Source organism: Brassica napus, chromosome A4, assembly GCF_020379485.1.
Source record: "Brassica napus cultivar Da-Ae chromosome A4, Da-Ae, whole genome shotgun sequence".
NCBI lineage: Eukaryota > Viridiplantae > Streptophyta > Magnoliopsida > Brassicales > Brassicaceae > Brassica > Brassica napus.
The window spans coordinates 3291633-3312069 of NC_063437.1; the positions used below are offsets into that span (position 1 = coordinate 3291633).

The window sequence follows — 20437 nt, forward strand, 5'->3', positions numbered from 1 at the left end:
GGTAATCAACTAAACATAAAGTTTATGTCTAACTAAATGCTTACAAATATTTCACTTTTCAGGGAAACTATCACTCACAACCACACTAGGATCGCACTTTTACTTTGACAACGACATAGATATCATACAACGCTTTCAAAAGAGGACTAAACTGTTATCCTAAGCCTGATGGCATATCTCCACATGAGATCAAACCACAAGACGGAAACCGACACCAGTCAACTGTTTTAAAATTTACACTTCAATGCAAACAACCATATATTTTTCAAACTTACTATATTGTTTAGAAAACATAAACTGATCAACACATCACATTCAAACAAAAACTCTATGGTTAATTCTACAACAAACAAAACTTAACTTCCAATATCTGATACTTAAAACTACAAAAATATAAAAATTTACTTTAATAAAACATATTATCCGCATGAAACGCGGACCCCGGCTCTAGTATCAAATAAAAAATGAAAAAAAAATAATATATGAACGTATTAGTATTCATTTATTTGTATTACAAATACAATAATAGTCAAACAATAATATTTAACGGGACCATAATTTTTAAAATCCAAAAATTACCAATTATTATAAATTTATAATGTTCTTACAAATTAAAGCAAATATCCATGCGGACGCACGAGTCAAGATCTAGCATACTCTTATAACACTTGTAAATAACTTTTACAGAGTATAATGAAAAGAGGCTATTAAACAAGAGATAACATTTGAGCATACTTTTGCTACTCAATATGCTCTAATGAAGCACACACCAGTAATAGCATGACCAAGTGAAGCAATCGGACATGGTCCAAGTCTAAACATAAAAATAAAAACTAAAACATTTTGAAAATAAATATATAAATTATGGTCTAAAACTTTATTTTTAAGATATATTTCTAAATTTAGAACTTATAACTTCAAACAAGACGTCAAATATATATAAAATAAAGCTACAAACTTTAAAAACTATTTTATTACCGTTAAATACTGTTATATTTTTTGAATAGAGCCCATAAATATTTTGAAGAAAGCTTATAAATAATTTGAGACGGCACAACGCGCACACACGCAGAGACAAACTGCGACATATTTGGATGATAAAGAATGAAACATGTCTCATGTGTTTCTTCACCTAAAACATAATACTTAGATATGTGGTATATTATCCGTATAGGGAAATAAATCGTCCAGATCTTTTTTTATCAAACATAAAGGAGTTTGAGTTTTTTGCACAAAATAAAATAAAATAAAGGAGTTTGAGTTTGTCTAACATGCCAACATATGAGAATAAGTCAGGGGGATATCAAAAATAGATATACAAACTGACCATAGAAATTAAAAAATAAAGACACTAGCTCAATGAACCAAATGATGCTTCCATGATGTATACAATTCTTCTTGAACTTGTCATTAAAAATAGAAAGTTGCGCTCGTTGACGTTCTCTGAACATTCCTGCACGTCTCATCAAATTAGAATCGTGTAGACATGCCTCCACGATTTTGTTGGACGTAGAGAAAAGCTTTTCTATATAACCCAGGACCTCATTTCTTACAACACAAACCAAAACAAGTAAAACTAACCAACGTAGTTAGGCGTTGGTAGAGAAAAACACAATCACAATGAGATCTTCTTCTAGGATGGGGACTTCAGCCCATCTCATTTCCGCTCTAGGCGTTATCATCATGGCAAATATGGTTGCTGCGTATGAACCAAGTACATATAGCTTGCCACCACTCCCGTCATATTCACCATCTCCAAAGGTAGAATACAACACTCCTCCACTACCAAATGTTTACAATTCTCCATCACCACCACCAACATACTATTCCCCATCACCAAAAGTTGACTACAAGTCTCCACCACCACCATATGTATACACTTCTCCTCCACCACCACCACATTACTCACCGTCGCCAAAGGTTGAGTACAAGTCTCCTCCTCCACCATATGTTTACAGTTCTCCACCACCACCATATTATTCACCATCTCCTAAGGTAGAGTACAAGTCTCCACCACCACCGTATGTTTACAGTTCTCCACCACCACCTCTTTACTACTCTCCATCACCAAAAGTAGACTATAAGTCTCCTCCACCACCATATGTTTACAGTTCCCCACCACCACCACCGTACTATTCACCATCTCCGAAAGTTGAGTACAAGTCTCCTCCACCACCGTATGTCTACAGTTCCCCACCGCCACCACCATACTACTCACCATCTCCTAAGGTTGAGTACAAGTCTCCTCCATCACCCTATGTCTACAGTTCCCCACCACCTCCACCATACTACTCACCATCTCCTAAAGTTGAGTACAAGTCTCCTCCACCACCATATGTTTACAGTTCTCCACCACTACCTCCATACTACTCACCATCTCCTAAGGTTGAATACAAGTCTCCTCCTCCACCATATGTCTACAGTTCCCCACCACCACCACCATACTACTCTCCATCTCCTAAGGTAGAGTATAAGTCTCCTCCACCACCATATGTTTACAGTTCCCCACCACCACCACCATACTACTCACCATCCCCGAAAGTTGAGTACAAGTCTCCTCCCCCACCATATGTCTACAACTCCCCACCACCACCACCATACTACTCACCATCTCCAAAGGTTGAGTACAAGTCTCCGCCACCACCATATGTTTACAGTTCCCCACCACCACCATATGTCTACAGTTCCCCACCACCACCCCCATACTACTCACCATCCCCTATAGTTGATTACAAGTCTCCTCCACCACCATACGTTTACAATTCTCCACCACCACCATATTACTCACCATCTCCTAAGGTTGAATACAAGTCTCCTCCTCCACCATATGTTTACAGTTCTCCACCACCACCACCATACTACTCTCCATCTCCTAAGGTAGAGTACAAGTCTCCTCCACCACCATATGTATACAGTTCTCCACCGCCACCATATTACTCACCATCTCCCAAAGTCGTATACAAATCTCCTCCACCGCCATATGTATATAGTTCTCCTCCACCACCATACTATTCACCTTCACCTAAAGTACACTACAAATCTCCTCCTCCACCATATGTTTACAGCTCTCCACCACCACCATACTACTCACCTTCCCCTAAAGTATACTACAAATATCCACCCCCACCATATATCTATAGCTCTCCACCACAACCATACTACTCACCATCCCCTAAAGTTCACTACAAGTCGCCACCACACCCACATGTATGTGTTTGTCCACCACCTCCTCCATGCTATGCTCCTTCACCAAAAACAATATACAAATCTCCTCCACCACCATATGTCTACAGTTCTCCACCACCACCATACTACTCTCCATCTCCTAAAGTATACTACAAATCTCCTCCACCACCATATGTTTACAGTTCTCCTCCACCACCATACTACTCACCTTCCCCTAAGGTATATTACAAATCTCCTCCACCACCATATGTCTACAATTCTCCACCACCACCACCATATTACTCACCATCCCCTAAGGTAGACTACAAGTCTCCACCACCACCTTCATATTACTGAAAAGCAGTAAATGCAAGTTTTAAATAAGCTACCGAGTTTTATTTGATTTCATATTTTTTTCTTGATATAACATGTATGCAAGTTGTTTCAGTTTCTTTGGAATGTTGATTAATAATTTGGGTTCATACCTTCTTCATATGTTGTGTTTTCTTTAATTTAATATGTGCAAAGAGTGCTTGTGGTTTGTTTGTAGTCCTTTGCACATGGCGAATATGTATTTCCATTTTGAATATGTATTTCCATTTGATTTCATCTGAAAATATAAATATTTTAAATTCATATGACTAATATCATATGTTTTGGTCATAATATTAAATTTTATGCCAACCACATGCATTTACAATCACACAAGGTATTTTGATTTGTCATACATGGTAATTTCCCCTTCATTTAAAAAAATAAAAAGTGCACAACTTTTTCTGAGAAACAAAATTTCAAAGAGTTTGGTTAAAATGATTTTTTGTTTGTTAATTGTTATAAATAATTTTTTTGACAAAAATATGATATTTAAAAGGGATAATTTGAAAAATACTCTATAAATAGTTTAAATTTTGAAAAATACACCTTCTTTTTATTTTTTGAAAACTACACTTTGTTAAATGTGAAAAGACATTTTTTTCCAAATTGTATATTTAAGTAATTAAAATATAAATTTGAAACTAATAATATTATTACTATAATAATTTATGTTTAAGATAAAGATTTGTTTGAAATAAATATATAATTTTACTATTTAAAATTTTATATAGCAAGGATATTATAAAAGAAAATATCATGATTTTTTTTTTTGGTACAAGTCATTTCTGACTAGTAAGTTCTACCTAAATGTGAGAGAAAACACATAAGAGATTTGGTATGGATGTCAATGATGTGCGGCGTATGTGTTGTTAAATATTAAAAATGTCCATTAGATTTCTTTGGCTATATCTATTCTTCACCGGAGCACTGAAGTGATGGCGATATTATGATGCTCTTTAGTAATGACGAGATGACAGAGTTTGTGAAGCCATGCAATTATGATTCTTCATCTTATCAAATCATTGGCTTCCCCAACTGATCAAAATGATTTAGATGGTGTTGAGTACGTAATTACAAGGGTGAAAAATTAACAAACCTCTGAATGAGAGGAAGAATAAACTAGAAAACTATAGAGAAAAAATGGTTGGCAAAATGGATCAGAAAAAAAAGATCATGAGAAGAAGAAGAGATGATGTCTCATTTGTTTCTCTCTTTTTCCAAAAAAATAAAAATTTAAGATATTGTGTAGATATTATTAAGATTTCTTTTTCAAAACGATCTTATTTTTGTTAAAACTGTTAATTTAAATATTAAATAATTTATGATGATGAAAATTGATAATAATATTCAGTATCGATAATTTAGTAAATTCATTTATACAGAAGTGTATTTTTCAAAAAACATAAATAATGGTATACTTTTCAAATGAAAAATTCATATAAGTGTATTTCTCCAAATTTTCCCTATTTAAAACATAGAAACAATAACGACTAAGAAAATATGAGAAATTTCTGATCATCAGTCTCGGATGTGGTTTAGAATATTACATCTACGCAAATATTTTAAAATATAGGCACATATAGTAACAAAGCAATAAGTCTCAATAAGTCTATAAGAAATAAGAAAGTACTAGATTTTGATCCGCGCTTTCAAAGCGCGGGTATTGTATCCTTTTATATAATATTATATGAAAATATTTATGTTTGGGTTGTATTTATAGGAGGTTATATTTCTTAATGTGTAATTTTAAATCGAGCACACAATTGAGAAAATTGTCTAAGTTTTTGACATAATGATAATATATCAATCTACTTTAATAGTATATATGATTTCTTATTTATTAACTTCAAAGTCAAGGTAAACTATAATTTTTATTCCTTTCGGATTTTAAATTATACATAAATTATTTTGAACACATTATAATATTTATATTAAGGTAAAGTTTAACTTGGGAATATAGTATGATCAATATTATTTTGAGGTCCCAAGTTGGACCGGTTTAAAATATGACACAAATCGATAAAATAATAAGATAATAATTTTTTTTTGAAAAATGTAACGTAAATATATCATCCAATTCAAATTATAAATTAATAATTATACTTATATACATTTTATATAACTATAAATAAACCATTATATTGTTTGTTTTATATTCATAATGAAATTATCTTTATTGTATATTATCTTTAATGAATTTGAAAAAATGTTATAGTTTTTGTAAGAAAAATTAATGTTTATATTATTAATACATTATAATGTTGACTTAATTATAATTTAATTATTTTTATTTGCACATAATTGTGGTTTGTTTTTTAAATGGGACAGAAAGTGGCTTGACTATATTTAAGCTCATAAAATTATCAAGATGGGCTGTTATTTAGATATTTATGTTAAGCAAATTCTATTACATAAGGAATTCAATAAAATCGGCCCAAGCCCACACAAATTCTATAGCTTTTACATGATAGAGACCAGATATTTTTGCCATTTTCAGACAGCTTTTCGTTTTCCAAAAAAAAAAAAACAAACTCTCTAATAGCGATTGAACCAACAAACGATATGTGTCTTCCACGAATCGACTCAGTCTCATCTCCAAGGTTACCCATTGTTACTCTTATTTTCTTCATCCTTGACAGAGAGTTGACTCGAATCAATTCTTACAGAAAGCTTCTTTTTTTTTTTGCATGTCTCTCCGATGGCTTAAATATAATCGAAGTTCAAATCGTGGTGAGCTGATTCAACAGACAAAAAACTCCAAAGGTTTGTCTTCATGTTAGTAAATCCACCATTAATAACAGGTTTACTTAAGAATTTTTAATTAAAACATATTTACCAAAAGCCCATTAGATGAACCGATTTACATTTTTTTTTTCAGGTTTCATTCGACAGAAGAAATAAAAGAACATTTTTTTCTTAACTGCTGGTTCCTCTTGGTTAAACAGAAGAAGATGGAATCTCCGAAAGTATAACTCCATCCGATCCGTAAAAGGTAATTCCAATGTTACTTTTTTTGTCTCTTCATCCATTTCTTTTAAATATAATTTGTATTTTCAGATCTAACTTTTTTTTTAAATCTGTTTTGCAAGTTGGGTCCGATGATTTTCTTTCTTATTCCGATGAGATGGGAACTTGTTGCGATGACAGTAAAATGGAACTTTAAAGTGTAAGCCGTACAAACATAAAGGTATACAAATAAATAGTCCCATTTGTTAAAATTGTAGATTCTTATACCATAAGAAATTAAATAAATATTTATAAAATATATTATACTTTCATTAACAGGAATATTCACATATTCTCTAAAACTTAAATATTTACATATTCACCTGTAATTTCTTCTGATTTTTCAAAAAAAATATATTACTTTTATTTTTATTGTGAGGTTTGCAACGGGAGTTCACAAACATCTCTACAAATGAAAAAGTTTGTATCATTAAACATTGATAGATATATAAACTATCACAGATTCACAGGTGCGTATTGAATGGAAGAATATATACTGTTACTGTCAATTATTAGTATATTGAAATATAATGTATTTTGTCTTTTATAAGATTAAAAAATAATTTGATTTAAAACACATACATTTTCAGGAACTACAAACAATCAGTACAAAGATAAGTATTATACTGATACATCCATACATGTTTTAATTTGATCCATTCATTGTTTCATTTGGTCAAAATTTTAGGAATTTAAACTATGACGACTTAACAGAATTTCCATGTTATTGTTTTTATTACCTTTTTGTCTCCAAATATGATTTCCAAACTCTCACCAAGCCCAGCATTGGATGGTTTCCAGGTGTGGTGACTTTGGCTTCGACCAACCCGTCTTCCATGGCCTAATCTCATCAAGGTAAACCATCTTTTACTTGGAAGACATATTATGAGAAACGTTTTGAGAAAATGTGTGTTGCTTTGAGGTTAAAAGACAGTATATATAAGAAAAATAAAGGTCGTGGATTTAGGTTTTCCTATTCAATACAGTTAGAGAATATATGCAGTTAGTTTAGTAAATTAATGGAAAATTAGATTTTTGGGTATATTAAAATAGATATTTTCGTTACCAAAATTCATGGTTTCTTGTTTTGATTTTCTCTTATTGATATGTTGAAGATATGCAAGTACAATGATTGGCCGGATATTTATGATTTAGTTATTCTTATTGTTTTGTATATATATTTTTCCAAATGAATTTACTTGCCGATTTTTTTGCTTTTGGTTATGTATATATCTTATTTTTTAATAATTGCATTTGAAACAGATTTGCAAATACAATAATTTGGCCAGTATGTTTCAAAGTGGTTTAATCCCGTATTTTTCTCAAAATATGGGTATTTTGTATAGAAAAAGTTTATTCCATAGATGGTACTTTTAAACCCAATTGTTAGTTTTTCTACTTAATATTAATAAATAAATTCATGAAATAAATATAAAAAATGGGGTTTAGGGGTTCTTCTGTATCTCAATCTATACATCTAAAAATGCAACCATACAAATATATAAACATGAGTATTTCAACCATTCATAACGCCGACCATACATATATTGTTTAATGGTGAAGCTTGCACCAAATTGAATTCTGGTAGTAAAATAAACATGTAATCGTTGATGGTACTTGATGTTCTGAATTTAAATGTACAATTTGTTACTGCCATATATTGTTTAAGCAATGGAAAAGAGCGTTATAGCAGTTTAAGATGGTTTTAAACCTTATGTATGGTGTTGAAGCAAACACAGAATCGAATTCTGTTAATGAAATAAACATGTCATCGTTCATGTAACTTGATATCTGGATTTAATTGTACAGTTTTTTACGTGAATATATTGTTTAAGCAATGGAAAGATTGAAAAGTATAATTGTTTATGTGAATACATCTTTTAATACATCTACGATGGCAGAGAGAGATTAAAAGTAAGATTACACATGGTAAATTAAATAAAGGCGTTGAAAAAGACTCGAAAAAATAGGATGGTTAAATAAAAGGAAATTTAAAAAATAAAATAATTTAATTGAAATCATAGTTTAAAAATAATTCAGTGGCATGAAGTTGTAAATACTTCAAAACTTGAAGGTGGTCTCAAAAAAGGCCCTTCAGTTTTAATAGTATTGACTAGATTTTGACCCGTGCTTTCAAAGCGCGAGATTATTTTTTGGTAACAAATTTATTAACCCGTCTATATATTAACTAATATGTTAAGCGTGGCCCTTTGGTTTGGTCCATTTTATTATTTGCTGGTTTTTTATTTTAGTTCGGTTTAATGTTTTTATTTTTTCGGTTTAAAATATAGAAACTGCTAAGTTATTTATGAAATTGAGTTTGGTTAGGGTGATTGAATATTTTGGTTTTCAGTTTGTTCGATATAATGATGTTAGAAACCCGTTAAATTTCAAGTACTTCAATTTTTGCATGGTTCATATTTTTCAGAAAATTTTGAGTTATCCGGCTAAAATCACATTTTTGAATAAAATATTCTTATACTATAAACCACCAATCTTATACAACGGGGCTAATCTTTTAAAACTGATTTTGATTCATGATTAACCTTTTTTTTTAACCTTTGAGTTTTAATATTTATATTTGATAATTAATTTATTTTTAAAATTCCTAATATATTTTTATTATTTTTAATTTTGTATATACTTCAAAAAACAAACAAATTAGTTGTTGGTTTTTCAAATTATATTGATTATTTTTCAAATTAGTTTCAATTCTTAATATACTTCTAAGATAATTATCTATTGCATGAAGTTTGATGGTTGAAGGTGGCGGTTGAGGCTTGAAATTTTTATATTTTGGTTTTGTTTTCATTGAATAATGTTTTTCGTTTCATGAGAACTTTGTTGTCGTTTATTCTTTTAGTTATTTGGTTTTCTTTCGATTAATTACTATGTTTACATTTTATTTGATTTTAAGTGGTCACGTTTGATGTTTCTTTTTTTATTTTTGAATCGATTTTACTTATGTTTCGGTCATAAAATAAGTACAAATCAGATACTCTAAAATCAAAGAACTGACTTTACTTATGTTTTGACTACAAATTAGGTATAAATCAGATACTTTTAAACTAAAGAACCGATTGGGACCCGAACCCAAAATTACATCGGGTTATACCGGTTCTCTGATGATTTACTAATCTCGACCTGAACCCGATAGAACCCAAATATGACTGATTTTGATAAACCTAAATAACCAAAACCCGATTAGACAAAGCCGAAATCCGAAATCCGATTGGGACCCCGAATGTCCAAGCTTAAAAATATATATTATCATTTCAAATCACTTAAACAACTTTGAAATTTTTAGAAAATATCATACCAAATCACCTATTGGTTTCATTTTTATTTTTAAGTTTTACTAAAATCACTCAAATAATTTCAAATTTCACCTAAATCCAACCAAAATTAAAATACTCTAAAATCTTCTAAAACCTTTAATTCAATACATTCCTCTTAGTTAGGGAAAATATATGCTAAGTACACTTATCTATGTATTAGAAACACTCTTATTTGTACATGTTTAGAATATACTATATAGTGGTAGTTAGATAGTGATATTATATTTGTTAGTTATGTAACGTTTTAAATTTTTGTGTTGATCACAAATTCTAAATCTCTTAAGATCTCAATATATTTTTTTAACAATAAATATTACAATAGCTGTATAGAATCATCGATTTAAAAATATTAGTGATAGGATTATTCGACATATATATACAAAATATGCTTAAGTATTGACATAAATCTCGGCAGAATCACTGGAGCTAATTTTCCTTTTGTTGGTGAATTACTTGAAACACTTAACTGTTTTGAGAAGGAAACAATGCAGAGGAAGTGATGTTTCTTTCCAGCACTAACTTCTCACCTTCATGCCATTAAAAAAATATAGAGATGAGAAAAGGGTGTCAAATCAGACAATTGAAGAGGTTGATGCTGGAGTTTGAGAATAAGGAGTTTTACCTTAAAATTTACAAACACATCAACTCCATCAATCAGAGACGAACACTCCTCTGAGGAAATAAAATACCAGATCAATACAGCCTTATGTTTGGGCATTGTTTCTTTCAAAAGCTCCTTACACGAAATTCACAACAAAAAACTTTCTATGACAGGACATAAATCAAGACAAACCTTAACAGTGAAAGAACACCGTAAACCACACAAGGAAATAACAACTGAATAACAACGCTGATTGGAACATAGAATAGATCGAATACCTTTTGATATGCTAGGCAACACGAGTTCGTCTGCCGGTGATTGACTCAGATAGAATTGCTCTTAAACTTTTATATGTCTGCATTTGTTTTCCTGGCAATGTAAATCAGGTGGAAACCCAAAAAATGTGTCTAGAAGAAAGAGCATACACAGACCTGAGACTTGAGAGCTTACCAAAATTTATATTTCATTTTCTTCTTCATTACAACATGTATTCAACCTGTTACAATTTCTTTGGATATGAATTAATAATTTGGGTGTAAGACCTTCATTTGCTGTGTTTTCTTTAATTTAACTTGTGCAAAGATTGATTGCCATTTGTTCGTAGTACTTTGCACATTGCGATTATGTGTATGTATTTCTTGACATGGTAATTTTGGACAACAAAGGACGTTTTGTTTATGAATTGTATTACCTGATATGCATGGATTGTTTAAAATTTGATTTTAACGTTAAAATTCATCAATTAAGTTTGTTTTGGATATAAAAATTTGATTTTTAACGTTAAAATTCATCAATTAACTTCAATATTTAAAGTTAGCATTTTTTTTTTTTTGTAAATATTGAGTTTGATGTGTTTTTTAAAATCAACACATATATGCATAAATTAAAAATGTAAAAACCAAGAAAATAAATAAAACTTATCTAAAGATTTACCTGTAAGAAAATTACTAAAAGATTAAAAATGTAAAAAACAAGAAAATATAATAAAAATATATCTTATCTAATAAAAATATAATAATAAATCTTTAGATAATTTTATTATATTTTATAGGTTCTTACATTTTTAATATATACATATATATAATGTTAATGTTAAAAACACATCAAGCTCATATATTTACAAAAATTTTAAAAATGCTAATTTTGAAATTTAAGTTACTAATTTTTAGATAATATTATAAAATTTTGAATTTTTTATATTTTTTATATTTTTAATTGTAAAACCCCTCAACTATGTTTACTTAACGTAGAAACCCCTAAACTAAAAATTTACTGGTAGTAATGGTAATTATGACATGTTAGGGTTTACTACATTAAATAAACTTAGTTTGGGGTTTTTTTCGCTAACTACTTAGTTTGATGGTTTTTACCCAAAACAAACTTAGTTGAGGGATCTTAGCGTTAAAAATCCTTTAAAATTCTATTGTACTCAACTTCGAAAACATGATTATATGACAAAATATATCACTAGAAATTAACAATATAAATCTTCAGTTTGAATATATATACAGTAAGAACTCAGTAAATTAATAAAATTGAGACTTCGATATTTTATTAAGTTGCAAAAATTAATTTTAGATTTACATATTTAAAGAATGTTTTAATGTAAAAATAAAAAGAATAGTTGATTTTATGATATATGTATTAGTTAAATATTAAAGAATTTTTTGTGTTATTCTTATTTGATTATTTGGTATGTAGAAAATATATACCTTAAAATGTAATTAAATGTCAACTGACAAAATAAATTAATACGTTTAGAAATATTAAGAAAATTTAAAGATAGAATTCAATGTATATAAAATTAATGTACAATATAATATTTACATATATATCTATATATATTAATTTTTAACTTTATTTTTATTGGAATAAAATATTTATATAAGTTCTTTGATAATATATTATCTTATTAAATTGTGTTATATTTTAGGTAAATCAATAGTTGAAAATAATTATGAGTTAGAATATGTGTAATCTCTATAATATTATTTGAGAAGTCACTTTCTTAGGTGTCGCGCTCACGTTAACTCTCACGGTGGTTGATTACTACGATACCCCTAATGAAATAAAAAAGTACATTTAAATAATATTTTTTACTTTTTAAAATTTTCCAAATAACAATATAAATAAAAAGGAAACATTTCTAAAGTTTTAAAAATAATTTAAAAATGAAAAATATGTATATATAATATGATTTCATAAAAAAAGAAAAGTTCACAAAATAGTAATATTCCATTTAAAAGATATCTTTAAGTAACAAAAAATATACTTTTGAAGTAATAAAATACTTTTTTTATCTACATCTTCTTAGATGAAAAATTATATTTGTATATAATGTGATTCCATAAAAACAAAAGTTCACACAAATGATCTTGATATTAGAAAAAGAAATATTTTTATTTTAAAACATAATTTTACACAATACAAATATATATTTTCAAAGTGATTGAATTTTTATATATATATCTATATATTTTCTTAGATGATTACACAAAATAATTAAGTAACATAAACATATATAAGTTTAATTGAAAAAAAAATTATTATTATTACTGAAATATTTTTTTTATGTTTTTTCATATATTTACTTTACTATAATATCTTACAATTACAAGAAAATAAATAAATTTTATTTTACTTATACAATATAATTTATAAAATACATTCACATTTTTACTGCATATTTTAAGAGATATTGAAAAAACTAAAAATAAATTTTAGCAATAAACATATTAACAAATGAACATATTAGCAACTAATCCAACTTATATCTAAAATCATAGATGTAACTACAATAAGAATGTATAATTTATGTATTTTGTTTATATAATAATAATTTATTTATTTTGTTTATATAATAATAATTTATTTATTTTATAAATTTAAATTATATGATGACTTAAAACATATTAACAAATGATAAATAAAATATTAACTCACTGTTACAATTTAGATTTTTTGTAAAATTTATATATATGCATGAGACTTTAGAATATTATCATTATATTAATTTATGTAATTTGGAATCAGATATTTTAGTTTATTTTTTATTTTATTCTAATCACAATATATCTTAAATTATACATAATCTTAATAAAATATATTTATGTATTTAAGACAACAACCAACCTAAAATGCAAATAAGAAAATTAATCAAAAACTAATATATTTACAAAAAATAAATATTATAGTTGAATTCAAATAAATAGACAGAATCCAATATGTCCAAATGACAACTAAATTGACTGTAAAAACAACAAAACCAATTAGATAAATATTTAATTAAAGTAATATGATATAATTAATATAAATTATGCATACAAATTATAAATTAATTTAAAATTTAAAATAAATATCAATTAATTATTATATTATATTTATTATATAAATATTTATGTCTATGCATGAGCACAGAAAAATCACCTAGTCATATTGTGAAACAAGAACAAAGAAGATGTATATACTGTATTGTTTTTTGGGCAATTGTCAATAATAGCACCTTTGAAATTTATATCTCAAAAATAGCACTAGAAGGAGAAAGTCACAAAAATAACATTCATTGAAAGGTAAAATATCCTTAATACCCTTGGTTTAAAATTAAATAAACAAACAAAAATAAATAAAAATAAATAAAATAAAATAAAAATAAAAAATGAGAAAAAAATAAATTTTTTATAGTTTCAGATTATGTGTTTTCAGATTCGAAATTTTTATAGTTTTTTTTTTGAAAAAATAAATATTATAGTTGAATTCAAATAAATAGACAGAATCCAATATGTCCAAATGACAACTAAATTGACTGTAAAAACAACAAAACCAATTAGATAAATATTTAATTAAAGTAATATGATATAATTAATATAAATTATGCATACAAATTATAAATTAATTTAAAATTTAAAATAAATATCAATTAATTATTATATTATATTTATTATATAAATATTTATGTCTATGCATGAGCACAGAAAAATCACCTAGTCATATTGTGAAACAAGAACAAAGAAGATGTATATACTGTATTGTTTTTTGGGCAATTGTCAATAATAGCACCTTTGAAATTTATATCTCAAAAATAGTACTAGAAGGAGAAAGTCACAAAAATGACATTCATTGAAAGGTAAAATATCCTTAATACCCTTGGTTTAAAATTAAATAAACAAACAAAAATAAATAAAAATAAATAAAATAAAATAAAAATTAAAAATGAGAAAAAAATAAATTTTTTATAGTTTCAGATTATGTGTTTTCAGATTCGAAATTTTTATAGTTTTTTTTTTTGAAAATTTTTTCGAATTTTTTTTCAAAATTTTTTTTATAATTTAAAAATAATTTTTGAAACTGTTTTTAAAATTTTTATTTTTATTTTAGTATTTATTTTTTATAAAATTTTAAACCTTAATTCCAAAACTCATCTCTTAACTCTAAACCCTAAGGTTTGGATTAATTAACCCAAGGGGTATAAATGTATATTTACCTCTTTAATGAAACCTATTTTTGAGATTTTGAGTCTTGAGTGCTACTTTGGAAACAAAAACTTGTTTGGTGCTATCCTAATATTTTTCTCTTGTTTTTTTCATTTTTTCCAAAACGGCAAAAATTAAATAGACTTGAGTGCTGACGGAAAAAATAAATAAATAGACTTGAGCAATGAAAGTCAAGGTGCTGTGACTCTCTCCCAGCCACAAGTTTAGATACGCCATCTTGTCTGACGTGGCATCCTAACGACGCCCATTCTCTCTCCGCCACTAGTTCGGCACGTAAATAGCTCCTAAAATGGATCCCACTCTTGCCCAAACCTCAGTCTTCTCAACGGTAACTTATTTGCTCCCACCTTGAAAACAAGCACGAAGCTTTCTGAATTAAATAAAGGTTTGATTTTTACGGTTTAGTTTTAATTTATTGATATTTTCATCAGTTTTTTTTTTTCCACTCCTGAGGGCTACGTTAAGCGACTTGTTAATCTATTTTTCTTTCTGAGGGTTTTTCTTTTTGTTCGTGGTGCGAACTTGGTGATGTGTGGAGCAATCGGTGACTCCATTCTATTTCTCGAGTCATGTTTCATCGGGACGACGAAGAGGTAAAGTCTCAATCTTTACTATTGATAGGTTTTTGAATCACTCATGATTCTGAGTTTCTCTGGTTGTTTGCTTCTTACGTTAAGTGCCCTTCTCTTGTTCTGTTCAAGCCCTCTGTCTTGTATTCATAAAGTCGACCTTTTTTTTTTCTTTCTTTGATGCTTCTATGTATCAATATTTAAGATAAAGAGAGAGATGTAAGCTGCAAATCCCCTGGATTGATTTGATTACAATTCCATGGTTTCTGTAGCTTTGGATTCACAATTCACAAGGAAGAATCTTTGACTGCATTGTAGAGATAGAACTTGAGTTTTACAAGTTAGGTAAGGAGCCTCTAAGCTCACTCCTCACATAAACAGATAAAGAACTGATCTTTATTTTGGTTTATGGTCTTAACCTATTTTTCAGGTTACTAATATGATTGATATGGGGTGATGACATTGACGGTGAGACAGGCGACCATATTGTGCCTTTTAAATTAAGAAGTGAACAACGTAAGAAGAAGGAAAGGAGTGAATATTCTAATAAGACGGTTTAAGCCGGCTGAGCAAAAGATAACTGGGACTAAAAATGGCATTCATGATAGTGATCCGGGAAGCAGTTCAGGCTATTGTTGGTGAAATTGACTTATCGCTATCTAATGCCAGAGAACCTGGTCCAGTTTCGAGTGCGGCTGAACTTTCTAAATGCTTAGCTGAGCCATCAAGATATAATTCAAGGAGAGGTGGTGCGTTTCTTGAAACAATGCTGTTTTGCTTGGCTACATTCTTTCAAATCTAATCGTGTTAAAGTTGTGTGTGTGCTTACCCTATTATTACCAGAGAAAACGTCTGAGCTTGGGAAAGGTCATGATGTTTTTCATAGCACTGACGAGAGTAAAGAGCAAGGTGATTTTAAAGAATAGGGCTGGGCTAACACTGGTAGCTTTGATGATCTCCATCGAATGTTCAGGTGAAGCTTGTTCATAAGTACTGGCTTCTTTATCTTATTTGTGCAGATCATTTGAAAATTTGTAAAGCTGCTTCATTTGTAGAATACTGCGTTTTGATCATTTCTAAGTGAGCTATATATTTCTTAACATCAAAGAAAATTACTAAACCCCATGATTACTACTAATGGTCTCCATCTCACACAATAATATCATCACAAGTGATGATTTTGCAGTAATGATGTCCCTATATTTGGCGATGGCAGTATCAGATGAGTTATGGTCTTCTTCTAAAGATGTATCCAATAAACCATCAAAACCATTACCACCATTTCCATTGACTGGAAACGCCAATGGTCCCTCATGCCAAAGTGTGCCAAGTGTACGAGTAACCCCAAAATCTAAGAAGTGTCATGAGCATAAGGGTCAAACCTCACTTGAAGTATCATACATGGCTACTTCTGGTTTTGGTAATCATACAAATCCATATTCTCCTGTGCCTGTAATTTCACCCGTTCAACGTCCTGATGTTAAGAATCAGCTGATGCATCCTTCCTACAGGCTACAACCCTGCTACTGCTACCTCTGCAAACATGGTAATAGACGCCTCTGCAATTGGTACAGCCCACAGTAATAAGACTAGCCAGGATAACCAGCAAGTTATTCTTGAAGAAAAATCCAGATATAGGTAAGCAAAATTATGCAATTTGATCAGTATGGTGTATAAATGCTTCGTATATAGATAATGTAAGCTACACACATACAGTTTTGTGAATGTGAGGTAACCTTTTATGTACCATACCAAGTTCATATCTCAGTGAGAACTTAGATTGATGGAGTGTAAGATAGGAGGTCCTGCATTTGGAAAATATAAGAGTTTGTACGTCCCTTGTTCCGAATGCATCAATTTACTTAGAAAGGACCATGTGGATGTTGCCTATGTATTAACACTCTTTTATGTTTGGTCATAATTATTTGCTAGACATAGAAACAGTGTGAGATAGAATTGTTGCTCATTTTCTCTTTCATAGGCCTTTTTGATATGTAAGGACCAGAGTCACTCTCTTCATCAAAGATGGGAATTGAAGGAAAAGTGAATTCTCGTAAATGCAGCACACGAGAGAGTTGCATAAACACGCAGAAATCAAAACAGGAAGATATACATGCAGGTCCACTTGCTTTAGGGAATGCATCAAACTCTGGATCCAGTAGTAGTGTTGGTGAGGGGCTTGTTGAAACGTCCCAAGGAAACAAAAGAAGGTTGTGAAGTTTAGAATGGTAAACAATTCCTTTCCTTACTATGTATTGTGTCACATGCCATATTATATACATTGATAGAGTTCAAATATTTATTTATTGGTAACTAATACTCAGGTGCTGCTTTTGTCTCACAACATCGCTCTGCATCTCTTGGAACAATCTCCTCTTAACTCCTTTCATATGAAGCTCGTATTGTTGAAGTTAGATTTTTTTTTTTTTTCTACTTGTTGAGAGCCTCTTTGTAATTACTCGTACCTCACTACATTTCGAATAAACTTTTGTTTGTTTGCTCTAGTTTTTCCTCCTTTGAAACCAAGTCCAAGCTCTTATTACAATTTAAACTAAAGTACTTAAGCAGCAGTCTATTTTCTGAAGAACAAGTAAAAGTGTTGCAGCTTGCATAGAGGTTCTTCAGACGATGCAGCGGTAAGTGACGAAATGCCCAACAGGCTCTTTGCTGTATGTAATCTTCACTACCTGGCCCTTCTTCAACCCATGGTATCTCACGAAACTGTCCTTCTCCTTCAACAAGGGAAGCTAAAAACGAAAAGAAAACCCATTCACACATAGAATACAAAAGGTGAGAAGCTATGTGAAGAACTGAACCATACCTGTTTGTCCTCAAGCGCATGCTCACTCAGCAACTTCTCTTTCTCCTCTTTGGTTAAAATCTCAATCTTTGGCTGTCCAGTGTGCTTTGTGATGTTGACCAACAAATCTCCTATCTGTTGACACATATAACAATTTAAACATGTAAGTGTTCCTGTGAGCTTATGATTGTTAAGTCAGGTATCAGCTTCATGATCCATCTAAGACGATCCAAATCCTGGTAACTCACACTTATATCTAAGATATTTCATCATGCAGCAAAAGGGAGAACGGCTTACCGGAAAAGTTTCAACAGTACAAGGAAAGGTTGCCAGTTCCTTCTTAGCAAAGTGGTTCATTTTGCTCTGTAAAACGAGAATCAGCCCATGCAAGCCTACAGTGCTGGAAACCTGACTGTGAATAACACGGACTGTTTTCACTGTGACTGGTTCAGACCCCATGAACAAAACAAGTATCTGCATTAAAAAAAAACCATTTCAGTATCAAAACTGAGAGATAAAGCTTGATGGAAAACAGGTAAGGCATGAGAAAAACGTTTGTTGACACTTCTCATCTCAACTAAGCTGTTTCAAACAAAACGGCATTTCTCATATCAATCTGCCATTGAGATACAAAAGACAAGACACACATACTACATTCAGCAGAACAAGACGTAACACAACCCACAAATCAATGGAAAGAAAATGAAACCCAACTCACAGTTTCGCCATAATCTCTGATCAACCCCTATACTTATCATACTTATCACTAATCATTTAAAACTGCATTTGAATCAAAAAGTCTAAACCTTTTGCAAGTTTAAACGCAAACCCATACCAAATGTAAAACCCTAAATCGAAAAAAAGTCTCCACCTTTCCTGTGTTTGAAGGCAAACCCAAACAAAATCTGAAACCCTAAACTGAAAAAGTTTAGGCCTTTCCTGTGTTTGAAGGCAAATCAAACCAAATGTAAAACCCTAAATAGAAAAAAGTCGACGCCTTTCTCAAAATTTCTTGTGTTTGAAGGCAAACCCAAACCCAAAAGCAAACCCATAATCAAAAAAGTCAATGTCTTTTCCATGTTTTCATCTGTTGTGTAATACCCAAATCGAAAAAACAGAGGTGAAAAGGAAAAAGCTTAAACCTTTTTCATGGGGTTTGAGCGGAGAGGCACGGAGATACGGAGGCGTTCAAGGTCTGGCTTCTCACCGAAACCAGAACGAAACTCCGAGAGAGAGAGGGAGAGCTCAGCGTCTGAAACTTGGTAGCCTCTGTCGCGGAGCATCTCAAGAGCTGTCGTGCGGGCCAAGTAAAACCTCTTGCTCTCGACCCCACCTTTGTCCTCCGTCTTCGCGATGCAGTGGCTGTGTGCTCCATCGTCAAACGTCGACACACCATTCTCAGAGGACCTTTCGATAGCCATTACCTCCTCCATTTTTCTTTCTTAAGCGTTTCCTTTCACCAATTGAGTTTTGTAGTTGAGAGAAGAAGGGTTTTTGTCATAAAGCCATTTTAAGCTCAGTTCTGATTATTTTATTTTAGGCTGGTTTGTTTCGGTTTGGGTTTCGGTTTTAGAGATTTTACAACTATTCGGTTGTTATGAAATTTGGTTTAATTTTACTTTTGGTAATTTTGGTTTTTGATTCAGTTTGGATAATAACATCAGAAACCGATTAGTATATGATAAAATTTTAAATTTTAAAATAAAACTAGATCATGACCTGCATCTGCACGGAAGTGTGAGATATTTTATGAGTTCAAAATTTTATATGAAGGATCTGAACTTATATTTTCACAGTTTAGCCTCTAATTTTAGATCTTCTATATCAGTGGCAAACATGCGACATAACCATATCATCTTTATGTATCCATTCGTTCATGTTTATGATGCTATTTTGTACAAGTCGGATTACTCTCAGTTGCAAAATAGAGTGGAATCGATAAGAAGAGATCACAGTTTTCTTTGGCTCGTAATGTTCTTTTTGGATGGAACAACTACTCAACGAGAAAGCTGGTCAGTACTGCTTACGTCTTGAGAATTAGTACAAAAACCAGTCTGTTGGTCAGTACTGTCTCAATCTTTTGGCGTACTAGA

The 20437-nt window shown here is 30.4% G+C and overlaps 2 protein-coding genes, 2 long non-coding RNA genes and 1 pseudogene across 6 annotated transcripts; 3 read left to right on the forward strand and 2 right to left on the reverse strand.

The window, feature by feature from the left end:
• Positions 1 to 1532: 1532 nt before the first annotated feature.
• Positions 1533 to 3774, forward strand: LOC106449292 (extensin-2-like). Its single transcript, XM_013891068.3, has one exon. The coding sequence runs from the start codon at positions 1621 to 1623 to the stop codon at positions 3520 to 3522; it is 1902 nt and encodes a 633-aa protein (XP_013746522.1). The 5' UTR covers positions 1533 to 1620; the 3' UTR covers positions 3523 to 3774.
• A 2259-nt stretch (positions 3775 to 6033) lies between these two features.
• Positions 6034 to 8238, forward strand: LOC111198102. Of its 3 annotated transcripts, XR_001288470.3 has the most exons (5): positions 6034 to 6140; positions 6260 to 6303; positions 6419 to 6532; positions 6630 to 6727; positions 7348 to 8238. It is a non-coding gene; the product is annotated as an uncharacterized LOC111198102 (long non-coding RNA). The 3 variants fall into 3 exon arrangements; XR_002664124.2 differs by having other exon boundaries at positions 6036 to 6341; XR_002664123.2 differs by having other exon boundaries at positions 6039 to 6303.
• LOC106445473 lies at positions 8175 to 10745 on the reverse strand. The gene is made up of 2 exons (XR_001288485.3): positions 10507 to 10745; positions 8175 to 10411 (listed from the first exon to the last, which is right to left on the reverse strand). It is a non-coding gene; the product is annotated as an uncharacterized LOC106445473 (long non-coding RNA).
• A 5245-nt stretch (positions 10746 to 15990) lies between these two features.
• Positions 15991 to 18048, forward strand: LOC106445471 (annotated as a pseudogene).
• On the reverse strand, positions 18019 to 19840 carry LOC106445468 (DNA-directed RNA polymerase V subunit 5C). Its single transcript, XM_013887036.3, has 4 exons — positions 19487 to 19840; positions 18642 to 18818; positions 18366 to 18479; positions 18019 to 18291 (listed from the first exon to the last, which is right to left on the reverse strand). Exons 1-4 carry the CDS (start codon positions 19775 to 19777, stop codon positions 18166 to 18168), a joined length of 708 nt encoding a protein of 235 aa, XP_013742490.1. The 5' UTR covers positions 19778 to 19840; the 3' UTR covers positions 18019 to 18165.
• Between the last annotated feature and the right edge of the window lie 597 nt (positions 19841 to 20437).

Excerpts from the sequence above, each read along its gene's own strand:
- LOC106449292 (XM_013891068.3), top strand. The coding sequence starts at position 1,621 with ATGAGATCTTCTTCTAGGATGGGGACTTCAGCCCATCTCATTTCCGCT.
- LOC106445468 (XM_013887036.3), bottom strand. The coding sequence starts at position 19,777 with ATGGAGGAGGTAATGGCTATCGAAAGGTCCTCTGAGAATGGTGTGTCG. Across the intron at positions 18,819-19,486 it reads GCTCAAACCCCATGAAAAAG|ATACTTGTTTTGTTCATGGG; the intron begins GTTTAAGCTTTT and ends TTTTTAATGCAG. Across the intron at positions 18,480-18,641 it reads GTACTGTTGAAACTTTTCCG|ATAGGAGATTTGTTGGTCAA; the intron begins GTAAGCCGTTCT and ends ATGTGTCAACAG.